The sequence below is a fragment of the Rhagoletis pomonella genome, unplaced genomic scaffold (genome assembly GCF_013731165.1).
Source record: "Rhagoletis pomonella isolate Grant_MI unplaced genomic scaffold, Rhpom_1.0 Rhpom_scaffold_00004, whole genome shotgun sequence".
Classification (NCBI taxonomy): Eukaryota; Metazoa; Arthropoda; class Insecta; order Diptera; family Tephritidae; genus Rhagoletis; species Rhagoletis pomonella.
This window is the reverse complement of record NW_023458558.1, coordinates 16916101-16936455: the sequence shown is the minus strand read 5'-3', so window position 1 is coordinate 16936455 and position 20355 is coordinate 16916101. Positions and strand designations below refer to the sequence as shown.

Below are 20355 nucleotides of genomic sequence, written 5' to 3'. Positions count from 1 at the left end.
TGAATAACGCTACTTATTTAATTAAGCAAAGGGGGTTTTTCTTTTTAGCCCCGGTTTCGAGTCAATGGCAAATAAGAAAACGGGTTCCCAATTTTGAAATTAAGAAAAACCGGTTTTATTTTAAATACATATTTTTCATAAAGTGATAATACTTACGGTTAGTCCAAACCATGGTAAATATTACAATAAAACTATCAATAATATGTATAGTGTTTATTAAAAAAAAAAAACAGCAAAACAAATTAAGTTCAAAATATTTTAAAACAAAAGTAAAATACCTAATTTTTAATGAAAGATTCACGTTTGGTTTTTATTGTTCGTTTCACATTTTAAAATCGAATAAATTTTCCTACGTGTACGGCCAAGCTTCTTCTCCAATATTAATTTTTAAAAATTAATTTTCAGCTGAAATTTCATTTACGAAATAATTGATTCTTTTTAAACATATATGTATGTATGTAATTATGTATGTGCTTGTATACTTACTTACAATGGGCAAATAATATTCAACTAAGATGTTTGCATAGTTCTTATAGTTTAGAAAAGAAAAACTTAAAAAATAGACTTGTGCGATTACAATCGTTCAAAAATATTTTTTAGAGACGTAACAACATCGTAAATGAAATGGAAAACGTCGTGACTAATATTTTAATTTTTTTCCATAAAATGGTTTGGGGAGTTGTAATTCGATGAAATCCAACATATAAATCAAAAAGTGAATTTTGAATTTTTTTATTAGTTATAACTTTTTGCATTTCAACGATGATGTTTCTTACGTGTTTTTGCATTTCAGATGACGATATGTACATATACATATGTGTGAGTGTGTGCGCAAATTTCTAAATGCAATAATGTTTGTATATCGTCGTTTAAAGTATAAAACCGCGTATCGTCGTTTTGCAAAACCGCGTAACTGAAATTTGTTGCCAAAAATTGGATTTGCTCACCGAAGTTCCTCATCCATTCGTCCTGAACTATACTAGCCAGAAATATGCGATTGCTTTATAAAAAAGAGAACCATTTTGAAATATGAGTGTTTTTACTCTCTAGAAAATAATTTATGCAACCTCACATACGCGGTTTCGCATTTTATTGATACGCCGTTTTGTACTTTAAACGACGATATGTATGTATGTATGTATGTACAATAAACCGTATGTATCACAATGATAATGTAATCGCCCATGTTAGAGTAATTATATTTGCTTATAGATAGTTTTCAGAATTTTTAAACCTTTATTATTAGGGCTGTTTTAGTACGTTGCCGAAAAAAATTTTTATACTCCTGAAGCACTTTTATTGAAAGTGTTCAAAATCGATTGGCACAATTTGAACATAATTTTGTGATACGGTTTACTGTACCATATAAACCTAGCCTTGGTCATGTAGTATCAAATAAAAGGGTTTGATTACATATTGAACATAGAAACGGTAAATAATGACAAAATTCATGTATGTTAATATTTCAGCGGTGGGTCAGAATAATGATTAAGTCGACATACATTATATTCGAAAATAGTTTTGAGATGAAAAGTATCCTATACATTGTAAATGAGATAATTTTTGTTAGCACTTTTTCCTTTATCCCACAAAATGCGTGAAAGCTAAAATAACAATTTTAGATAGAGCCTTTCTATATTAGGGTAACGATATGTATATCTAAAAGATTTAACTTATTTAAATAAAGATGTGCTACAAATTTAATAATGCATAGGAAAACTTTGGCAATATCATCATCATTTAGCATTGCCGTTTGTGGCGCTATTTGTCTTCTCTTGTGGCACGATTCTTGTCAGCTCCTCTCCGCCAGCTTCAGCAACGTCATCGTTTCGAGTGCGCTTTCCGAAAAGCTCACCATCTGCAATCGTTTCTGGCATTGGTTTGTTGAGCGTCTCCGGCAGCATCAACGACAAGAGACCAGCAAGGAAAGCCAAGGCGCCACATATAACCAAAGGCAAAGGACGCCATACTTCGCCGAGTAAATTTAGGTAAGGCGCTAAAATACCGCCCACTCGCGCCACCATGGACGAGGCTCCCAAGCCAACATTGCGCACCACTGTAGGAAATTGTTCCGCTGAGAAAATGTATATGGTGCCGTACGAGGCGGTTATAGCCAATTTGCCGACCATAGCAAAAGTAATAATGATCCAGTTCTTATCGGCAGGTACAGCTATGGTCAGCAGTAGAGCAACACCTGCAACCAGCATACAGCCACAAAGAATTGTGCGTCGACCCCAGCGATTAAGTGTGAACAGAAGGAATGAGTATCCTGGAATTTCGACAGCTCCCGAAATCATAAAGTTAAGTAGTACATTGCCGCCGAGATTGTTTGTGTTCCATGATAGACCATAGTAGACACCACTGTTAACAAACCAATCGAAGAGAATTAGCAGTGTTTTTCGTCTCAAATTTGGATACCTAAGAAGATCGAAAACAGTTGGTGCTTTCTCTTCAGCGCTGCCGGGTGAGTTGTTCTTTTCTTGTTTCTCTCTTTCTGCTGCTTCCTCAATTAGATTGTCGTACACCTCACTAGGTATGTTCACTCGATTTATATGTGCGGCCTTCTCAATAACAAAGATTGCCTCCTCCTTTCTACCCTTGGAGAGCAGCCACCTGGCCGATTCCGGAATGACCCAATGATAACACATGAAAAGTAACCCCGGAAGAGTGAGTGCTATTTGTAGCCAACGCCAGTCGTGAATGAAGTAAGCAAAGCCCGCTGTCAACATGAATCCAACTGAGAAGAACATTTGCATGGCCACCCCGGCGAAGAGGCGATACGAGGAGCCCACCATTTCCATAGCAATGACATACGCCACCAAAAAGACACCGGATGTTGTTGCGCCAACAACCATACGTGAAATCGTGTAGGTAAAGTACTCAGGAGCAACCCCAGCCAACACGCCAAAGACGACTTGTATGACCAAAGAAGCGAAGAAAATCGGTTTTCGCCCATACTTGTCTGACATCTGGCCGAATACAATACTGCCCAGCAGCACACCAAACATGAAGAGGCTATCACTGGTGGCTGTCAACAAGCCACGAGCACACACCATATCCCATTCAGTTACGGCGCTGTTCGCATATTTGGAGCGGTCGTAGACATAGTGACTACATTTGGTAGTGCCATTTTCGGTCGCCGGCCACATTGCTGATTCCAGATAGTCCGTTGTATAATCGACATTATAGTACTCGCATTTTTGGAATTTGCCAGTAATTGAGTCGTACGGATAAGTGAGATTCCAATACAATGCCGGAAAAGAATCGTAAGTTGCATTCAAATTATTCTCAAATGGCAACACACAGCGAAATTCTGGGCGCGCCAAAAGGAAGACACCAGCAAGCTTATGGAATGCGCATGAAATGGCGGGTAAACAGAGTAGAAAATAAATTTGTTTTTGATATTTGCCAAAATCGCCTAGATAATTAATGACGTCATCGTAGCCCATTGTATCAGCTGGTTTCTATGTATCTATATATGTTTGTAAATATGTATACACATCCAGTCATATATATATATATTAGAAATTTAAGAATGCGTTCAAATTGCTTCTGGCATATCCAATTAAAATGCGACAAATAATTTAATATTGCATTTTATTTGTTTCTAGCACAAATACTTATTTATATACGTATGTATGTATGAGCGATGGCGTGGTAAATACATATGTACATATGTTAAAGATTTCGACCTTCAGACAACGCGGTTGATTTAAATGGCAGCGAATGGAAACAAAATTAGCACGCAAATACAGCGACGAGCTTGACAAAACTGACAACAAGCTCACAACAACTCCAGTAATGTGTCTATTCGACGGGGGTTACAAATCAAGCCCCACTGCTGAAATCTAAAGGACACTCCTCCTTGGGATTGGTGGCTGCTTGAATGCTTTACACCTTGCTTGTTACCAGCGCTGGGTATCTGCTTCGATATTGCGAATTTAGTTCGCGGTCTAAAAATTTGGCCTCTGTTGGGCTTCTGATGTGGCCTTTTCGTTTTGTGCTCACTCAGCTTTTTCGCCTTTTTTTGTTTATTATCAAAAGTTTATAACCTACACACGTGTGCAAAAAGAATCGTTCACTGGTTTTTGTTGATCTACATACATATTTATGTCGTTGTTTTCATTAGTTGATAATACAGCTTTTAGCCGCAAGTGAACGCATGCCCATGTGTACACACATACTTATGTAGATATGTACCCAGTCGGAAAAGTAGTAATGCATTACATGTGTGATAAATAATATAATGTATTTCTGATGCATTTTCGATAATATTACTGCTAACTATGTAATCAGCATTCTAATGTATTCAAAATGTTCCAAAAATTTCATATTAAAACACATTAATTTCTCGATACTAGGTGATGCATAGTTGAATGCCCCACTTTTCTAAGGACATCGCCCTGGGAAAAAAATGCATTTTCGAATGTGAAAAGCGCTGTTTTACTGATTATTTTTTACTACTACTATACTAAATACATTACATTTTCCCACTGGGTATGCATTGGCGTATGAGTATGGTTATCACACTGAACTAATTGCACGTTGCGTATACGTCACCTCCTCACAAGACACATCCAAAGTCTGTAATACGCATAAGTATGTATGTACAAATGTATTTCTTGTCAATATATAAATATGTAATTCACGACTGTATAGTCCTTTATTCCTTTTTATTGATTCCATGTGTGTATACATACATATGTATGTACCATCAAACAAACAATATTTATTTACTGGGCGATTTTATCTACAAACACCTCTGGACAAGTAGTAGTACAATGCTTTCAAAAAAATTTCGGAATTACGATTTTTCTATTCGCGCGCACCTTCGCCTCAAAATTTACAGCGATCTAAGTGAATCCATTCGCGATCTCGACCAATGGAATACTAACTGCTAGTTCTATAAGCGTTTTCCCAAAAGCTATCGGATGCCGTTTAAGTACAATAAATCACTGCAAAAGTTCTGTGCGTCATTTCTCGCTTCTCATTTTCGACCTCCCATTCGCTTCCGATGGCGGCAACAGGCATCTAAGTTGCTCAATGGTGCATGTTTGCTTTACCACAAAACTCTCATTCGCTCAATGTGAACAAACAACTGACAAAGTTTTACTCAAACTACACAGACCTTTCGTAGTCGACAGCACGTGCATTCATACATGCATATTCAATGTATGTATGTATGTATATATCCATTAGGGTGTCCCAGTTTTTTTTTAAATCGATGTGCATACTCCCTAATTTTCCCATGGCCGGCAAAATTATAGTATTTAGTTTCACTTTCTTAAATAGTGGTTTTTATTTATTTTTTTAATGTAAAATAAAATAAAATTAAATAGAATAAAATAAAATAGAATACAATGAAATAAAATATATGAATAAAAAAACCTAAAAGAAAACAAGTAAAAAAGTCTAAGTTCGAGCAAAGCCGAACATTAAATATCGGAAAACTACCGTGACATGGTAAGCGGGTTTTACCCATGCTTCAAATATGTACAGATGTTCGGTTAAACTTGTGAGATAAAGTTATATATGTAGCTATAAGTGGGCGGTGCAACGTCAATTTAGCGAAATTCCATAATAATCTTTATTTTTCACGAATTTGTTGTAAGCAGGACTTCGGAGCGGAGCAAAGGAGCAAGGAGCAATGGATTTTAGCTGGCGCTAAAAGAATCACTTGCTCCTTAGCTCCTTGATGAAAAAGTTTCAGTTAATAAATTTACTTAATTTTTGTTATTTTTGCCATTGAAAACGTTAAAGCGTTAAATAAATTTCCATTATATTTATGTTTCTTGGCAAATTTACACGTCGATTTGAGCGGCGGAGAAAAAACGATGACTTAACATCTCATTTTATTTACTAGACAACATACATTGGGATCATATAAGTATGTATGTACGTATGTCAACCCATAAAATTACATATGTACGTATATTTATATACATACATATATTTATTTATATATTGAGCATTAACCACCAAAAAAACGTAAGCGAAATTTGTTTGCTTTAATTTTCGTCTGGATGCAAAGTACTCTCCTCTCAGAGCATATCGTCACTAAAGGCGCGAGCTCAAAAGTTGACGGCGTAAAAAAGACGCATAAAAAAATTTCAGCGTCAAAGACTCTTAACATACTTCGCGCCAAAATTTTTTATAAGCATCTTTTTTCGCAAAATTTTTTTGAAACGCTTTTTTTCGCCGTCAAAACACTAGTGCGCATTTTTTCGTGACGTAGTGCCGATATATGTAGATGCATTTCAACATAAAAAAAAAAATATTTAAAAATATGTGTTTTGACTCGATTTGTAAATAAATAAATAAACAAGTAATTTTTAAGCAAAAAACACAACCGGCTTTAATTCTTATATAGAAATTTAGGAGCACCGTTGATTTCTTCGTAATCCAATGATCGGATCTCATGTTGATTTCGTTTCTCCCAAAATATGTTGCCCTTGTGAGACATTTTCAGAAACGAACACAAAATTTTCTCATCGTTTACCTTTATTTTAGAACCGAACAGGAAAAGATAAAGGCGCAATCAAAAGGCGGCATATTTTAGTAGAAACGAATCCACCATAAGCCAAACTATGGAACCATCCTTGAGGTACCACCTTTCCGATAAAAAAAAAATATTATCGAAATCGGTTCACGTGGTTCAAACTTTATGAGAAAATACATAAATAAAAGTATTCCGACGAATTGATAAAGTTAAGTTAAATAGCTGTTTTGTAAGTAAAATTGCCTCAAAGTATATATGCCAATCCTATTTCTAAATGCAGTTTTTTTTTTATTAATTTTGGAAAAAGTCTCTATGTGTTGATAAATATGTACTTACTTACCTTTATTAGACTACTCCAGACATTGCTAGAAGTTGACATGGTGCTAAAAACGAAGTGAGAAATGTCAAATATGAGCAAATCCTACGAGTTGTTACATTCTTCGACAAGAACATGATTTTGGTCGAAAATGGTGGTGCACCTATCTTAGAAAATGCATTATCTTCAGTTTTGCATTAAGAACAAGATTCCATCGCGAAATTGTGTTTAAATGAAAACTTAAAGATATGCTAAAAAAGTACTCATATATCCGTAGTTGCGTATGTAACGTATACGCCCCGTGGCACCATCGGAAGTCATCTAACAAGTTTATTCGCGCACCTTAACTTTAAATTCATATTACTTAAAAATGATTAAATATTGCCTTTTAAGATTTTTACACAGTCTTCCTTATGCTTATATGTACATATATTTTTATTTTGTCATGTATGTATATAACAATTTTAGAGTGCACCAATAAAAATTGTAAAAAATGGAATTTTATTTTCTCAAATCATAGTCATCTTTTACTCATTGTATTTTTTTTTCAGGAATGTAGGAATGTTCTATTAAAAGTCGTTTGTATATTGAATTCTCCCAAAATTTCAAGCAAGAAGTTATATTAGAATTCAAAATACTAAGTTATTTGGGAATTTGTTTACCTTTAATATTTAATAAGAAAGTAAGTAAGTAAAAAAAAACAAATATATTAAGCTGTTTCGCTCCTTTAAGCTACCGGCTATGTTCCAGCCACAACCACAACAAGTACGAAAAATTTGTGTTCCTTTTGCCAAACTGTTTCCGAGCACTAACAATACATACAATACGTTTCAATTGCAGCTGAGTACAAACTAAACGAATTGTTAGTTCTTTTGCTCACTTGCATGGTTTCGATTAGGAATGGGCGCGGAATATCGGGACCCATGGTACTGATTTTAAAATGGCAGGGATAGGCGGTATCGGGAAGGTCTTTAAAAATTTTTCGGGCGGGACGGCATCAAAAAAATTATTTCCCGACACTCCCGATAAAACCCGCGTCCACCGCAAATTCAGAAAATCTTCATGACATCATACCAACATAAGCATCTTCACTGTATGAAAACTATGTACAATAAAACCAGTTTATCCGGTTTTTTCTTAATTTCAAAATCGGTAACCCGTTTTTTTTTCCAAATTGCAATTTTTCGAATAACTCGAAAATCAGTTTTTGAAAAAAGGGGAATAATCGAACACCCTAATAAACACACATACGTACATACATATGTACGTATATACCAACGAATGATTGATAAAAAATTGTGTCATTGCCTTCATTAAACGGAATCAATTCGCTCATCCTCAATTTATCATTTAAAATTTATTTGCATGTTACAGACTAGTAAATACTGTTATATAATGATCAGGTAAATTTGAATTTTAATATTTACGAGTACTAGTAAGTTCCAATTTTTGCCAGATGCTCCATATGCTGGCTATTAAAAATTATTTAATTAGTTTAGGTCAACAGACAGTATCGTGTATACATACATTCATATGGCTAATGACTTACAAGGGCAACATTTACATTTTCTCATATCTATCTACATATGTATCTATCTTCTATCTATGCATAGTATAAAGGAAATTTCGAGATTCTTTGTAAGCGCTAATCAAGAAAACTACTGAACGTATTTGGACGAAATTTTCTCTTATCTATACGATAGGAAATCGATAGGAGAAGAACCATTGGTATTTAGAATATTTATAGGGTTGCCACCTGTCCAACTATACTATAAGATCCGCACCGTTCGTTGCATTACAGAAAATGAGGAGTCAAATGAAAGGGATTAGCCTTAAGTAATGCTTTATTGCTTTGAATAGGGTTGCCACCTATTAAGAAAATTACTATATTCAATCATAATAAGCGTAGGCATCAGTTTTTCACCGTTACTGTCAAATGAAAAGACTTAGCCTCTGGCTGTGCAATAATGTATGTATTATTTTTCTGAGTAGGATTGCCACCTGTTTAAAAGCTGCACCTTTGGATTAAAAAATTAGATACCTAATGAAAGGGTATCGCCTTCGCTTGTACAAAAATTTAACAAAGTGTGATTGACAAGGTACTAAATATAGTGTCGATATCTATAACCAACGATTCAAAATTAATAACATTTTTTTCAATTTGACATTATGCGATAGTTCTTATGGCAGCAATGTCAAATTCAATTACACTTTGTTAAATATATTTCGGCTGTGCCTACGCATTGTATAATAGCAAAATAAAATCTTTATTTGATTCTATTTTTAAGTACGTACATACATATGTATGTATGCATGTAAATACTCGTATTTACTCAAGAAAGAATTGCTTGCCGGCATTCAGGGTAATTGATGAACTAATTGTGAGCATACATTCTTATTAAGCGCCACTTAACAACAATCTTATGAATGGACGTACATACAAACATAAACACTAATTGGTGTATGGTCGCCTCTGTGCATATGCATATACGTATGTATGTACATATTAAGGGCGTTCTTATTCGCTTGGGCAAGCTCTCACAAAAGACAGGAAGGGTGCATTCCAAAATGTCATAATACAAAGCATCTGTCTCTTTTACAAAGATCTAAACCGCAGTAGAAGAAAAAGTCCAACTTGCGCAACATAGTTGAAAACTAAGATCTAATCGTCGTTGCGCCCATTTGGCATTACAATCTGCCGAGGTTTAGAAATAAAAGAGACTGATGCTTTGTATTTTGACGTTTTGGAATGCACCCGAAATTACACAAAAGCACGGAAACGCAAACAAATTTTCTTCCCCGAAACTAAACGTTCAACCAAGAAAGTAAATTTCATTAATAAATTTTAACAAAATATTTTATATTATCATTTACGCTTCATGCAATTTAAGAATTCCATGAACAAGGAGCCCGCACGTTTGCGGGCAAATGAATGAATGAAACACAAATTGCTTTCAACTGTCCAAGAACCGCAAAATTCATGCTGTGCCCGTGGGCCCTCGCGTATTTAATTTTTCCCGCTTCCGGAAACATACGTACAATGGGTTTTTTAATTTGAGTACAACATGACAATGTGTTTCTTACAGATGTTTTCAAAAGATTTTCAAAACGTGGATATGGTTGTAAAGATAATTTAAATACCTTTCATTTGAAGTATAAATAAAATAAAATAAATATAAATGAAAAAATAAACAACAAAATTATAGCTTTGTTTTATATAGGAAATGAAGGTTTCTCTTAAAATACTTAAATATACGTAATTAACTATCTTAAAAGATACATTTTTTCCAAATTTTCACAATTTTTCAAAATTTTCAATTTTTTATTGTTTTGTTCGATCGTCGATAACGATGTTTAACCGCAGATTAGTGTTAACCGGACATTGAGTAACCGGCCCTTAGACGTATTCGCACACAGCCTTAGCTTATCATTAAACATCGTTACTACCCTCTAGTCAGTGATGGAAAAGTAGGCACAATAGTGCCATTTTTGGCACTTTCATTCACAATGGCACTTTTGGCACAATTTATTCAGTTTTGGCACAATCATAAATTATAGAAATTTAGCCAGTATGTATATAACAAACAATCATATATTATTGATAGAATCGAAAAGTGAAAATTAAAATCACTTAAAAATTAAAACAAGTAATTTTTAAGCAAAAAACAAACCCGACTTCAATTCTCATATAAAAATTTAGGATTATCGTTAATTTATTCATGATTCAATGATCGAATTTTAACCAAATTAGTATGGGACCACCTGTGAGGTAACACCTTTCCTTAAAAAAAAATTGAATTATAGAAATCGGTTAACGTGGTCCAAAGTTATGCGGTAACATACATAAAAAATAAAAATAAAATATTCCGTCGAATTGATAACCTTTCTTTTTGTGAAGTCAGTTAGTAAGGCCCACTATATAAAATTAATAAAAATTATTCAATGTAAAGAAGAATAGTCAAAACTGGTCAAAATGTCGCACTGCCTTTATTCCGCATAGGTATATTGTGTTTTTTTTTAATTTATTGTATGTAATTTTTTAAAGGCAAGTACAAACTTAGAGCTATGACAACCGAAGTCTTAAGCTTTATATTGTGTTATTTTACTATGATTTTACTCTAATAATTCAATAATGTACATTAAAAGTACTATTTATAAAAATACATACGTGGTTCTTAAAAAGCCGTAAAAGAAAGCAATTTCAATTTTGTGGCACTTTCATTTCCTTTTTGGCACAATTTTTTCAGACCATTGGGCACATTTCGAAATTTTGGAATTCCATCCCTGCCTACAGTACTGCTGGAGTCAATCGCTACTTTTGAACCGCTACTGCACCAACTCCTAGGTAACTACTCTATTAACCCGTTGTAGTGCACATGGTAGTGCAGAGTTGAACCAGTCGGAAGCAGAATCGCGACAAACTATGACAGAGGGCGCCCATAAATCACGCAAATTACTACTTTAGTAACTCCCGGTAGTGCAGAGAGAGCCGATGGTGACTACCGCCCAGGACATTGCCCTGTAAAAGTAATCCATGAAATACACTGCAAGTAGTCGGTCGATAATTGACGGAGTTTATCGGGTAGCTACCGATTCATCAGTCCTGTAGTCGTTCCCCCGTACTGCAGGGTACGTTACCGGTTGCTTGTTATATGCATGTGAGCGACAAATTTGACGGAAGTCAGAGCACCTTTTCGCTTAGGGCAGTCGTAAAAACGGCCCTTAAAAAGCATCGTTGGTCGCGAGTTCAAGTCGTGGTGCAGGCAGTTGTAAGTTTCAGATTTAATGAATTTAAACTGTTGCGTGCCGCTGACAATATTTTTTTTTTATAAAATATGTAACAAACATGGGCGCCATAGTCCAGCCACTAAGTCGAAACTAATAAAGTTGCAAGTTAAATTTAAGTACCAACTTAAAATTCACTTCTATTCATAGTCGCATTTCAGACTTCTACTAAGTAGTTTTAACTTAGTTTTACGATATTGCAAAACGAGTGTGAAAATGTATCGATTTTTCTTTACGATATTTTGGAAAAATTAAATTTTTATTAATATAGATGTCAAGTTTGATCATCCGTTTAAGTAATTTTTACTTTCATTGCATGTTTATGCAACAGAATAAGGTATAAGTTTCTTGTTAATTGTGTGAAATAGCCAGATGACCAGACCGCAATGATGTGAAGTCGATGTTTATCGAAAGCATGCTGTGAAAACACATATCTATATGTTATGCACTAATTTGCTTTAAAAGAACAAGCTTGAAATTGACTTAATATTTGAGCATCTATATATGTAAATCATTCCAATTATAAAATTGTGATGCAGCCTTATTCGAATTGTAATACGCATTTAATTTCATCTTCCAATTCAAATAGATCGCTCTTTGTAAATTTCAATTGGAGATCATTCAATATTATCAAAATCACGCTCTGCCAACTTAATTTTTACATATTTCGTCTTTTTTCCTTAATTTAATAAAATACTTCTTCCTAGTTACGACTTAATTGCAGCTGCAGCCGAAAATAAATTTTAAGTTGGTACTTAGCCGGAAAAGTCGAAACTAAGGTGACTATGAATAGCTTTAGTTGTAACTTAGGATAGTTTCGACTATCTAGTGGTGAACTAAATATGACTATGAATATGCGCCATGGAGTCTGTAAAAGAAAAGAAAAAACAAAAAGATATCCAAAAACTACCACCTCCAATGACATCGCCGTGTAAAACTGGACATTTGAATGGATTGCATGGGTGTTGAGCTAGAAATAGTACTGTCGGCAAAAGGTCTAGTTCTACGCTAATTCTGAGCTAGTCAGACTTTCTGCAGGGTGTTTATTTGTAAACGCATGTTTAAGTGTATGTGTACGTGTTTATTTATATGTATATCTGTACTGTAATGTTTTCAGACGGTACTAGTTGTGACTGCCAATATAGGAGTATTACATATATGGATCTAAGTTCCGAGTAGAGTGGATAGCCATTAAGTGAAATGGAATAGCGGTAGAAAAACTCTAATGGGATTTTGTACTAGTGAAACCGCGTGGCGTTAAAACGCCCAAAATAGAATTTCAAAATCGTAAAAAATATTCCAAATGTTAGTCAGATTTATAAGCTATCTGAATGCCATACTTCATCTAAAATTGTGCAGCCTGCTCTCCGGTAACGCAGGTTTTTAATTTCATCAAATTTCAAATCATCTTATACCGATAAAAAAAGAGTTCTTAATTAAAAATATAAAACTACACGCTAAGGTCTTCAATTTGACCGCCTATTCGAAAAACTTTTAATGACTATCACAAAAAATTACTTCTCGTGTAATATACATACATACATATATATTGGCTAAGGTCTTTACGGCGCAAATCTAATGACTATCACAAATACAATAATATACATATATAAATATATACTTAACTAGTTACATGACTTTTCGAAAAGGTGGTAAGCCTAATCAAAGATATTTTAAAACTATAGCTTTCATAATTCTCTTTCGATTGACCTCTATATCTTAATATTAATATAATTTTTTATAAGTTAATTAAATTAGAGCTTTCAAACGGGTGGCAGCCCTCTTCACAAGTATTTTCAAGCTAAAACCTTGTTAACTCTTCTTGGTCTGATATTGCGATATATACTTTTTAGTGATGTTTAAACATGTGGCAACCCTGCTAAATATATTTCAGAAATAAAGATGTTTCGACCCCCTTCAATTGATACCGATATTTTAATAATTCATTTAACTTAGTAAATAATTTGAATTTAACTTTTTAAACAGGGGGCTACTCTCGTCGAACACCTCAAAAATATTCTTGCTATCCAAACTAAAGATGTCTTAACACTCTTTCGTTTGACATCCATATTTTGATATTTCATATCTGGTTCATCCTCTTCCTGGCGGATTCGTGAATAACAATACCTACAAGGTTTGATAACATATTCTCTCCAGGTGGGCCTGAAGTTGAGTCATTATTAAAAAAATTCAAACTTGGCTCATATTTGAAATGTGCATGTGTGTAGCGCAAAATATGTAAATACAGTGAAACCTCCCTTGGGCGGACACTCACCGTCAGTCATTTTTTGTCCGCCCAAGAGAGGTGTCCGCTTAATGGAGGGGAAGCCTATTTTAGAACTTTTTAATGTTTTAATTAATTGAATAGTCACTATTTCTTATTTGAATAAAAGATATTGATATTACATCATTCAAACAAAAATGTGCATGTATTTTTTCAAAAGTGCACATTTCATTTATGTGCGTAAGTACATATTCAGTAATAACAAAATAAAAATAAATATTACATTTTAGTCCATAAACTACATAAAATCATAGATTCATTACATAAAAAACTGGGAAATTGTCGATTGACGCAAGTTTTATTTTAAATTTTTTTCAGTGTCAGTACCTTTTTCATCAATAGTTTTCATGTTTTTATCAGTCTCCAAGGGTTTCTGACAATTCAAATAACGAACCTAAACCACTGCGCAAACCAAACTAAATGTGTGCATAACAATCACATTTTGTGCGGGAAGTCCCCTTTTTCCATTTAGTAGTCCGCTTATGAGGAGTTCGCGTCCGCTCAACGGAGGTTTTTGTTTGATTTGTTATGAAAAGAAATATTAATGTCCGTTGATAAGAGGTTCGCGTCCGCCCAATAGAGTTTTTGTGTCAATTTTATGCAAAATAACTGCCGCGTCCGGCCAAGAGAGTGTCCGCTTAAGAGAGAGTAATTTGTTCCGAAATTTATACTTAAAACTTGGTATAGGGAAAAATGTCCGCCCAAGGGAGGTGTCCGTTAGGAGAGGTTTCACTGTAATTAGGCAAAAAATAAAAATTAGCCCAGTCATGTTAGCTCAATAACAAGGGGAAAGCTTACAATAATTCGCATAAAGCTGAAAATTGTTACGAGTGTTGCGAATACCATTATGAATGAAATGCCAAAAGTCCCCATCGATCCCACGTCTACAAAAAAATGTATTCAAGGTCAAAGGTCACATAAATTGCCTTCTCGCATTTTACAGCCAAATCGTGTGGTTTATCATGAAAATAGGTGAGACGAAAGTGTAGATCATTTTCTATAAAAACTGTTACAGTGAAACACGCTTGAATGAACACGAATACGTGCTATAAAAGCTCTTCGGGAAGACCTCTAAGAGTAGCAAAAGAAGAAGCCCTTCAATTTGTGCCAATCCATGCAAAAAAAGGAGAAAGCAATGTAGAGTGGAAGACCTTGATTCCCAGGAAGGCCTTTTAACTCCTGAAATTATCTACTGGGCACTTACATATCGCCGTTATGAATAAAAACGGCATTGATTAGCCATTTTTGGATGCATGTTTTTTACATTTTTCAATCATTGCTGCCAGGTACTTATTTACTAAATTACATACTTATGATGTATCCGTGATATTCTCTGAGAGGTAAAGCTTCAAAGACCTTGTACTAAATACTTACTGCAGATTTTACTGTGCATATGAACTTCTGAGCTCAGTCGGAAAAATGAAAAACGCTTTCGGTCATTGCTTTTTCGATAATACTACAGACAAAAAGCGATTATGCAAATAAAACTTTAATTTTGCTGCTTGCCAAGGTAAAGCTCTACCCAGAATTGAAGTGGACGACGGTACAGCGGTCGACGGTTACCCGCTGTCAAAGTTAAAACTCCCAAAGACGTGTGGAATGGCTCATAACTGCGGCGGTAGCGTTTTTTCCGCCGACGTTTGTAGGTTGATTTAAATTTTTTTCTATTTTTATCGCCCAGCGGGGACGGCACAATGTTCATTGAGTGTCGATTGTAGTAATTTTTATTATTTTCACAAGTCTGCCAATTTTTATCTTGCAGGAAGTTGCAGGAAAAATGTTCCCGTACTCCAAATTCTTCCGAAATCCTGTAAACGAGAGTGATTTTTGGAGAGTTGTGTAGAGAAAGAAGTTGCAAGATTTTACCCGAACTTTTTCTTCTGTTAAAATCAAGAAAAGTGTTAAGCGATCAGTGGTTGACGTTTTTACCAGAAAAATTCTTTTTTTTTTGTTCGCGTACTTTTTGTTGTTACTCACTTTTTATGCTCACTTCAGAGTAATTTTGCTGTTTGACATTTTTACAGGATTTTACACGAAATGTATGGATCAGAGCTAATAAAAGGTTTGCTCAAAAAACAGTTTTCTCGCTCCCGTTGACAAAATCGACTCCCTTAGCAATGTATGTGTGTGTCAAAACTCGAATGTCTCTAATGAGCAAACCTTTAATTATTGAATCATGATCGTGCACCGCAGTTGTGTTTACTCTGACGGATTTCACTGCGGCAACTGTAAAGCTATTCACTTACCGCCAACCGCTTTACCGTCGTCCGCTGTAATTAGGGTAAGAGCTTGAATCATATATTTTTTTTTATTCCTAACTCTATGTAATATTTAGCCTTTTCATTTGTATTTCGTCCCATTTTCGGCTCAATTTTAAATTTGTGTACTATTCCTGGTAATTAGTAAAAGTTTGAATGTCACAAATTCCGTTTATTTTGTTTTAATTCAAATATGTATTTATTATTTATAAATTAGTGTTGAGAATTTATACATTTTTCCAAATGCATATTAACATGAATGCAATGTAAGGTGTGTACATTTATCACAATACGTAAGGATTTGAAAAAAAAATCGTTGCAAATTATAGCTTTAATAGGTATGGTAGGTAATCCGTTCAAAGACTTAGTCAATATGCCTCAATAAACTAAAATACCTTAATCCCCACTCAACTTTCCATTTTGTTTTGTCCATTTGCCGCTTGACTACGATTTCCATTCAACGGTGTATTTTCCATATTATCTAAAGTAACAGCCCTGCTGCAGTTAGTTCTACGATTTTCCGCTTTCCCGAAGTTCTCGCCGTCATCAATGGTTTCAAGTGTAGGTTTGTTAAGCGTTTCAGGAAGCAGCAAGGACATTAGTCCGCCCATAAATACAGCGCTTCCAAACATGATGAGCGGCAGCGGTCGCCATACGTTGCTTAACATATTGATAAATGGCGCTAATATGCCACCAATGCGCGCCACCATGGAAGAGGCACCTAGGCCAACATTTCTCACCACTGTGGGAAACTGCTCTGCAGAGAAAATGTAAACTGTACCATACGAGGCAGTGATAGCCAGCTTTCCTATCATTGCCAGCAAAATCATTAGCCAGTTCGCCTCCTTGGGCACAGCAATGGTGAGTAGAAGCGCACATCCGGCCACAAGCATACAGCCACAAAGTATGGTACGCCGCCCCCACCGATTGAGAGTAAATAGCAAGAAAGTGAAGGCGGGAATTTCAACCGCGCCAGATATGACGAAATTCAGCAACATATTGTCACCCAATGAGTTCGTATTCCACGAAAGTCCGTAGTAGGTGCCACTATTCACAAACCAATCAAAAAAAATTAAAAGCGTTTTTCGACGCAGATTTGGATTGCGTAACAGATCAAATACTGAAACGGGCTTAACAGGGTTCTGCAGCGTGTCTTCGGGATTCGTTGTTTCGGATTTCGTCTCTTCTATGCCATCACTATCATTTAGTAATCGATCAATTGTGTCTATGTCTAAGTGCACTTTGTTGAAGCGAGCCGCCTTTTGAATGTTCGCAATTGCGGCTTCTTTCCGGTTATTCGAAATCAGCCAACGGGCTGACTCTGGTATAATCCAATAGTAGCCAAGAAACAATAGCCCCGGAATTGAAACGGCTATTTGCAGTGTACGCCATTCATGAATGAAGTAAGCGAAGACAGCAGTTAACATAAAGCCCATAGAGAAAAACATCATTAGAAACATGCCAGCATATAAACGTTTTTTCGGTCCAACCATCTCCATAGCAATCACATAGGCAACGAGGAATACGCCAGACGTTGTAGCACCAATGATGAAACGTGCAGCCGTGTATGTAAGATAATTGGGTGCCAGTCCTGCCAATATGCCAAATGTTACTTGAAAAAGTAGCGATGTAAAGAAGACTGGCCTGCGACCAAACTTATCGGACAACTGTCCAAAAGCAATACTGCCAACCAGCACACCCAGCATGAATATGGCATCACTTGTGGCTACCAGATAGCTGCGATCACAAACCATATTCCATTCGGTGACGGCGCTGTTGCCAACCTTCGAGCGGTCATAAACGTAGCTGCTGCAAGGAACGGTGCGATTAGCGTCTAAACGACGGTCTCGCAAACTAGCATTAAGTCCCAGAGTGTTGTTGTCAACTAGCTGGTAGAGTTTATGATCAATGTCAAAATAGCTGCAAAACTCGTAATGTCCTATTTCCGGATCAGCTGTATCCGAGGGAAAGAACAAGCGCCACAGGTTAGCTGGCAAATTGAAGTCGGTAGCGTTGTGTAGTAGTTGGTCAGTGTCGTTATTTCCAATGCCAACATTCGCCACATTCTCAAATGGAAGCTGGCAGCGGAAACTCGGTTTGGCAAATATAAATGCACGTGACATTTTGTGAAAGGCGCAAGAGACTGCAGTGAGACATAGCAGGAAAAATATTAGACGTTGATATTTGCCAAAATCTCCCAGATGAACAAGCACATCATCGTAACCCATTTCTGAGATTGTTTATTTACAAACGCTTTTCTATGCGGTTACGCTTGGCTAAAAGTAGTCTCAAATACAATTTGTTTATGTTTAAACTTCTCCTCAAAATATAAAACTCTCTTGGAAATTTAGGATGGAATGCTATTTGAGCATACTCTCAGTGTGGAGCTCTCAGCGCTCGTCCGAAAGTTTACGCTCTGAAAGTGGTTCTGCAACCACGTCACTGGCGAACTGTTGAGTGTGGCGCTACGCAGACGAATCACCTCATTTTCGTTATGTGCCCATGCAAAATGCTGCTAATATACATACAAATATATATATTTATGTATGTATGTGTTCCCGGTGCTAATATTTTATATATGTATGTATGTATGTTGTATTATTTTAGCCGTAGACCGATTAGTGAGTGTTGGTAGGTAGCCTGTTGTCGGTCGGGCCAATGGCAGAAAAATTCACGTGCGATTCGTTTTCAATAGTAACTTTTAGTTTACACTAACTTTAAAGTTGCAAGTTGGACAACTAGATAACTATATGTATATATACATACATATGTACGTACACATGCACTGATGTTTGAGTGCCTAAATTACAAATTCTGAATGCTTTTACGTCGAAAAGTGTTTCTTTATACTTCGCATCGTGCTTTTTCTGTTTTTTTAGCTCACTATTTTCTACGGTTCAAAATTACCATATGCCGGCGTTTTATCTTTTTTTTCAAATTTTGTTGGAGATAATCACTCCGCTGCTCCTGCTGGACTTTTTTCTTGTTTTTTTTAGTGCGCCTACATATGTATGTATGTATGTGCCTAAATATTTTTAAAATTTGCCAAATTTTTATTGAAATACCGTCGTTTTCGTGCGGGCGCTTCGCAGTATCGACCTGGGTGGTTAGAACTCGAAAATGTGACTGACGAATTTTTTTATTTTCGAGTTGGACGTAGAATCGCTACATACAAACATACAAATACATACATACAAACCTACATATGTACGAGTACTTTCAGTTTACAAATATTCAATAGCGTTGTCGATAGGCCATGAGCACAAGCTGGAGTGAACTGAAAGCGTTAATACATGTCCATGTGGTATGTATGAACATTTGTATGTATCTACATACATTAGGGTGTCCCATTACATAATTATTTCTGTTTGACCTAAGTAACGTATACATATTAAGAATAGGGGTTCAATCCGCATATGCGAATAGTGTAAAAATAAGTCCATCTCATGGTCGTCGGGCGGATCCTCATTTGTAAATGATGAGGGCGGATTAGGGTCCTTCTGCTTCATTTGTTGCAAAGGATCGGGTCCGGACCTTGCATGCGCTAGCCCCATTTCGTAGAGTTACTTGGTCTTCCTTTCTTCTGATTCTCCTTTGTCGGAAGATGGTCGATACTCGGTACGTTTTTTTGAAGTACTTGGCTCTTTAGCAGGTCATCAAGTTGGTCATGGACTTGGTTTGATCTTGGCCCTTCCGCGTGGCATCAAGCGGATCCTGTGACCATCCGCAGCTGTTCGCTGGGGGGTGGGGGGTGGTGAGCTTAAGACTAGAGGACACACGACTATCGGTGTTTGTGTTGCAGGCTTCATAGTATTAATGTTAGGGGATGCGTTACACCCGTTATGTGTCTTCCATCTGGGCTTCCTAGGTCATGGGAGGGCTCTGCAAAGTATATTTCGCTAAGTATCCATAATTTGTCTAACGACTGGCGGATTAATAAATGTTACCCATTAACTCCGGTAGCCACCGGAAATCCGAAGCACTCTATTCGAGACTGTGTTTTTTGGAACTATTCAAACCAATTTTATTTTGGACACGGCTCCTATGGCACCCTGATCTGACCCTGAAAGTACAAGAAAATGGGTTTGGATAGGTGAATTCCTAAGGTGATTAAGATTAAAAAAAGAGTACATGTGATTTGAAAATTGTTTATGCACCTTTCAATATAATGAAAACTTAAAAACGTAATTTACTACAACTGAGATTTATTATC

The 20355-nt window shown here is 35.9% G+C and overlaps 2 protein-coding genes across 2 annotated transcripts; both read right to left on the bottom strand.

Moving 5' to 3' along the window:
• Positions 1 to 1031: 1031 nt before the first annotated feature.
• LOC118737129 (organic cation transporter protein-like) lies at positions 1032 to 3575 on the bottom strand. Its single transcript, XM_036467434.1, has one exon. The coding sequence runs from the start codon at positions 3447 to 3449 to the stop codon at positions 1737 to 1739; it is 1713 nt and encodes a 570-aa protein (XP_036323327.1). The 5' UTR covers positions 3450 to 3575; the 3' UTR covers positions 1032 to 1736.
• Positions 3576 to 16318: 12743 nt separating this feature from the next.
• LOC118737128 (organic cation transporter-like protein) lies at positions 16319 to 19885 on the bottom strand. Its single transcript, XM_036467433.1, has one exon. The coding sequence runs from the start codon at positions 18368 to 18370 to the stop codon at positions 16550 to 16552; it is 1821 nt and encodes a 606-aa protein (XP_036323326.1). The 5' UTR covers positions 18371 to 19885; the 3' UTR covers positions 16319 to 16549.
• Positions 19886 to 20355: the final 470 nt, after the last annotated feature.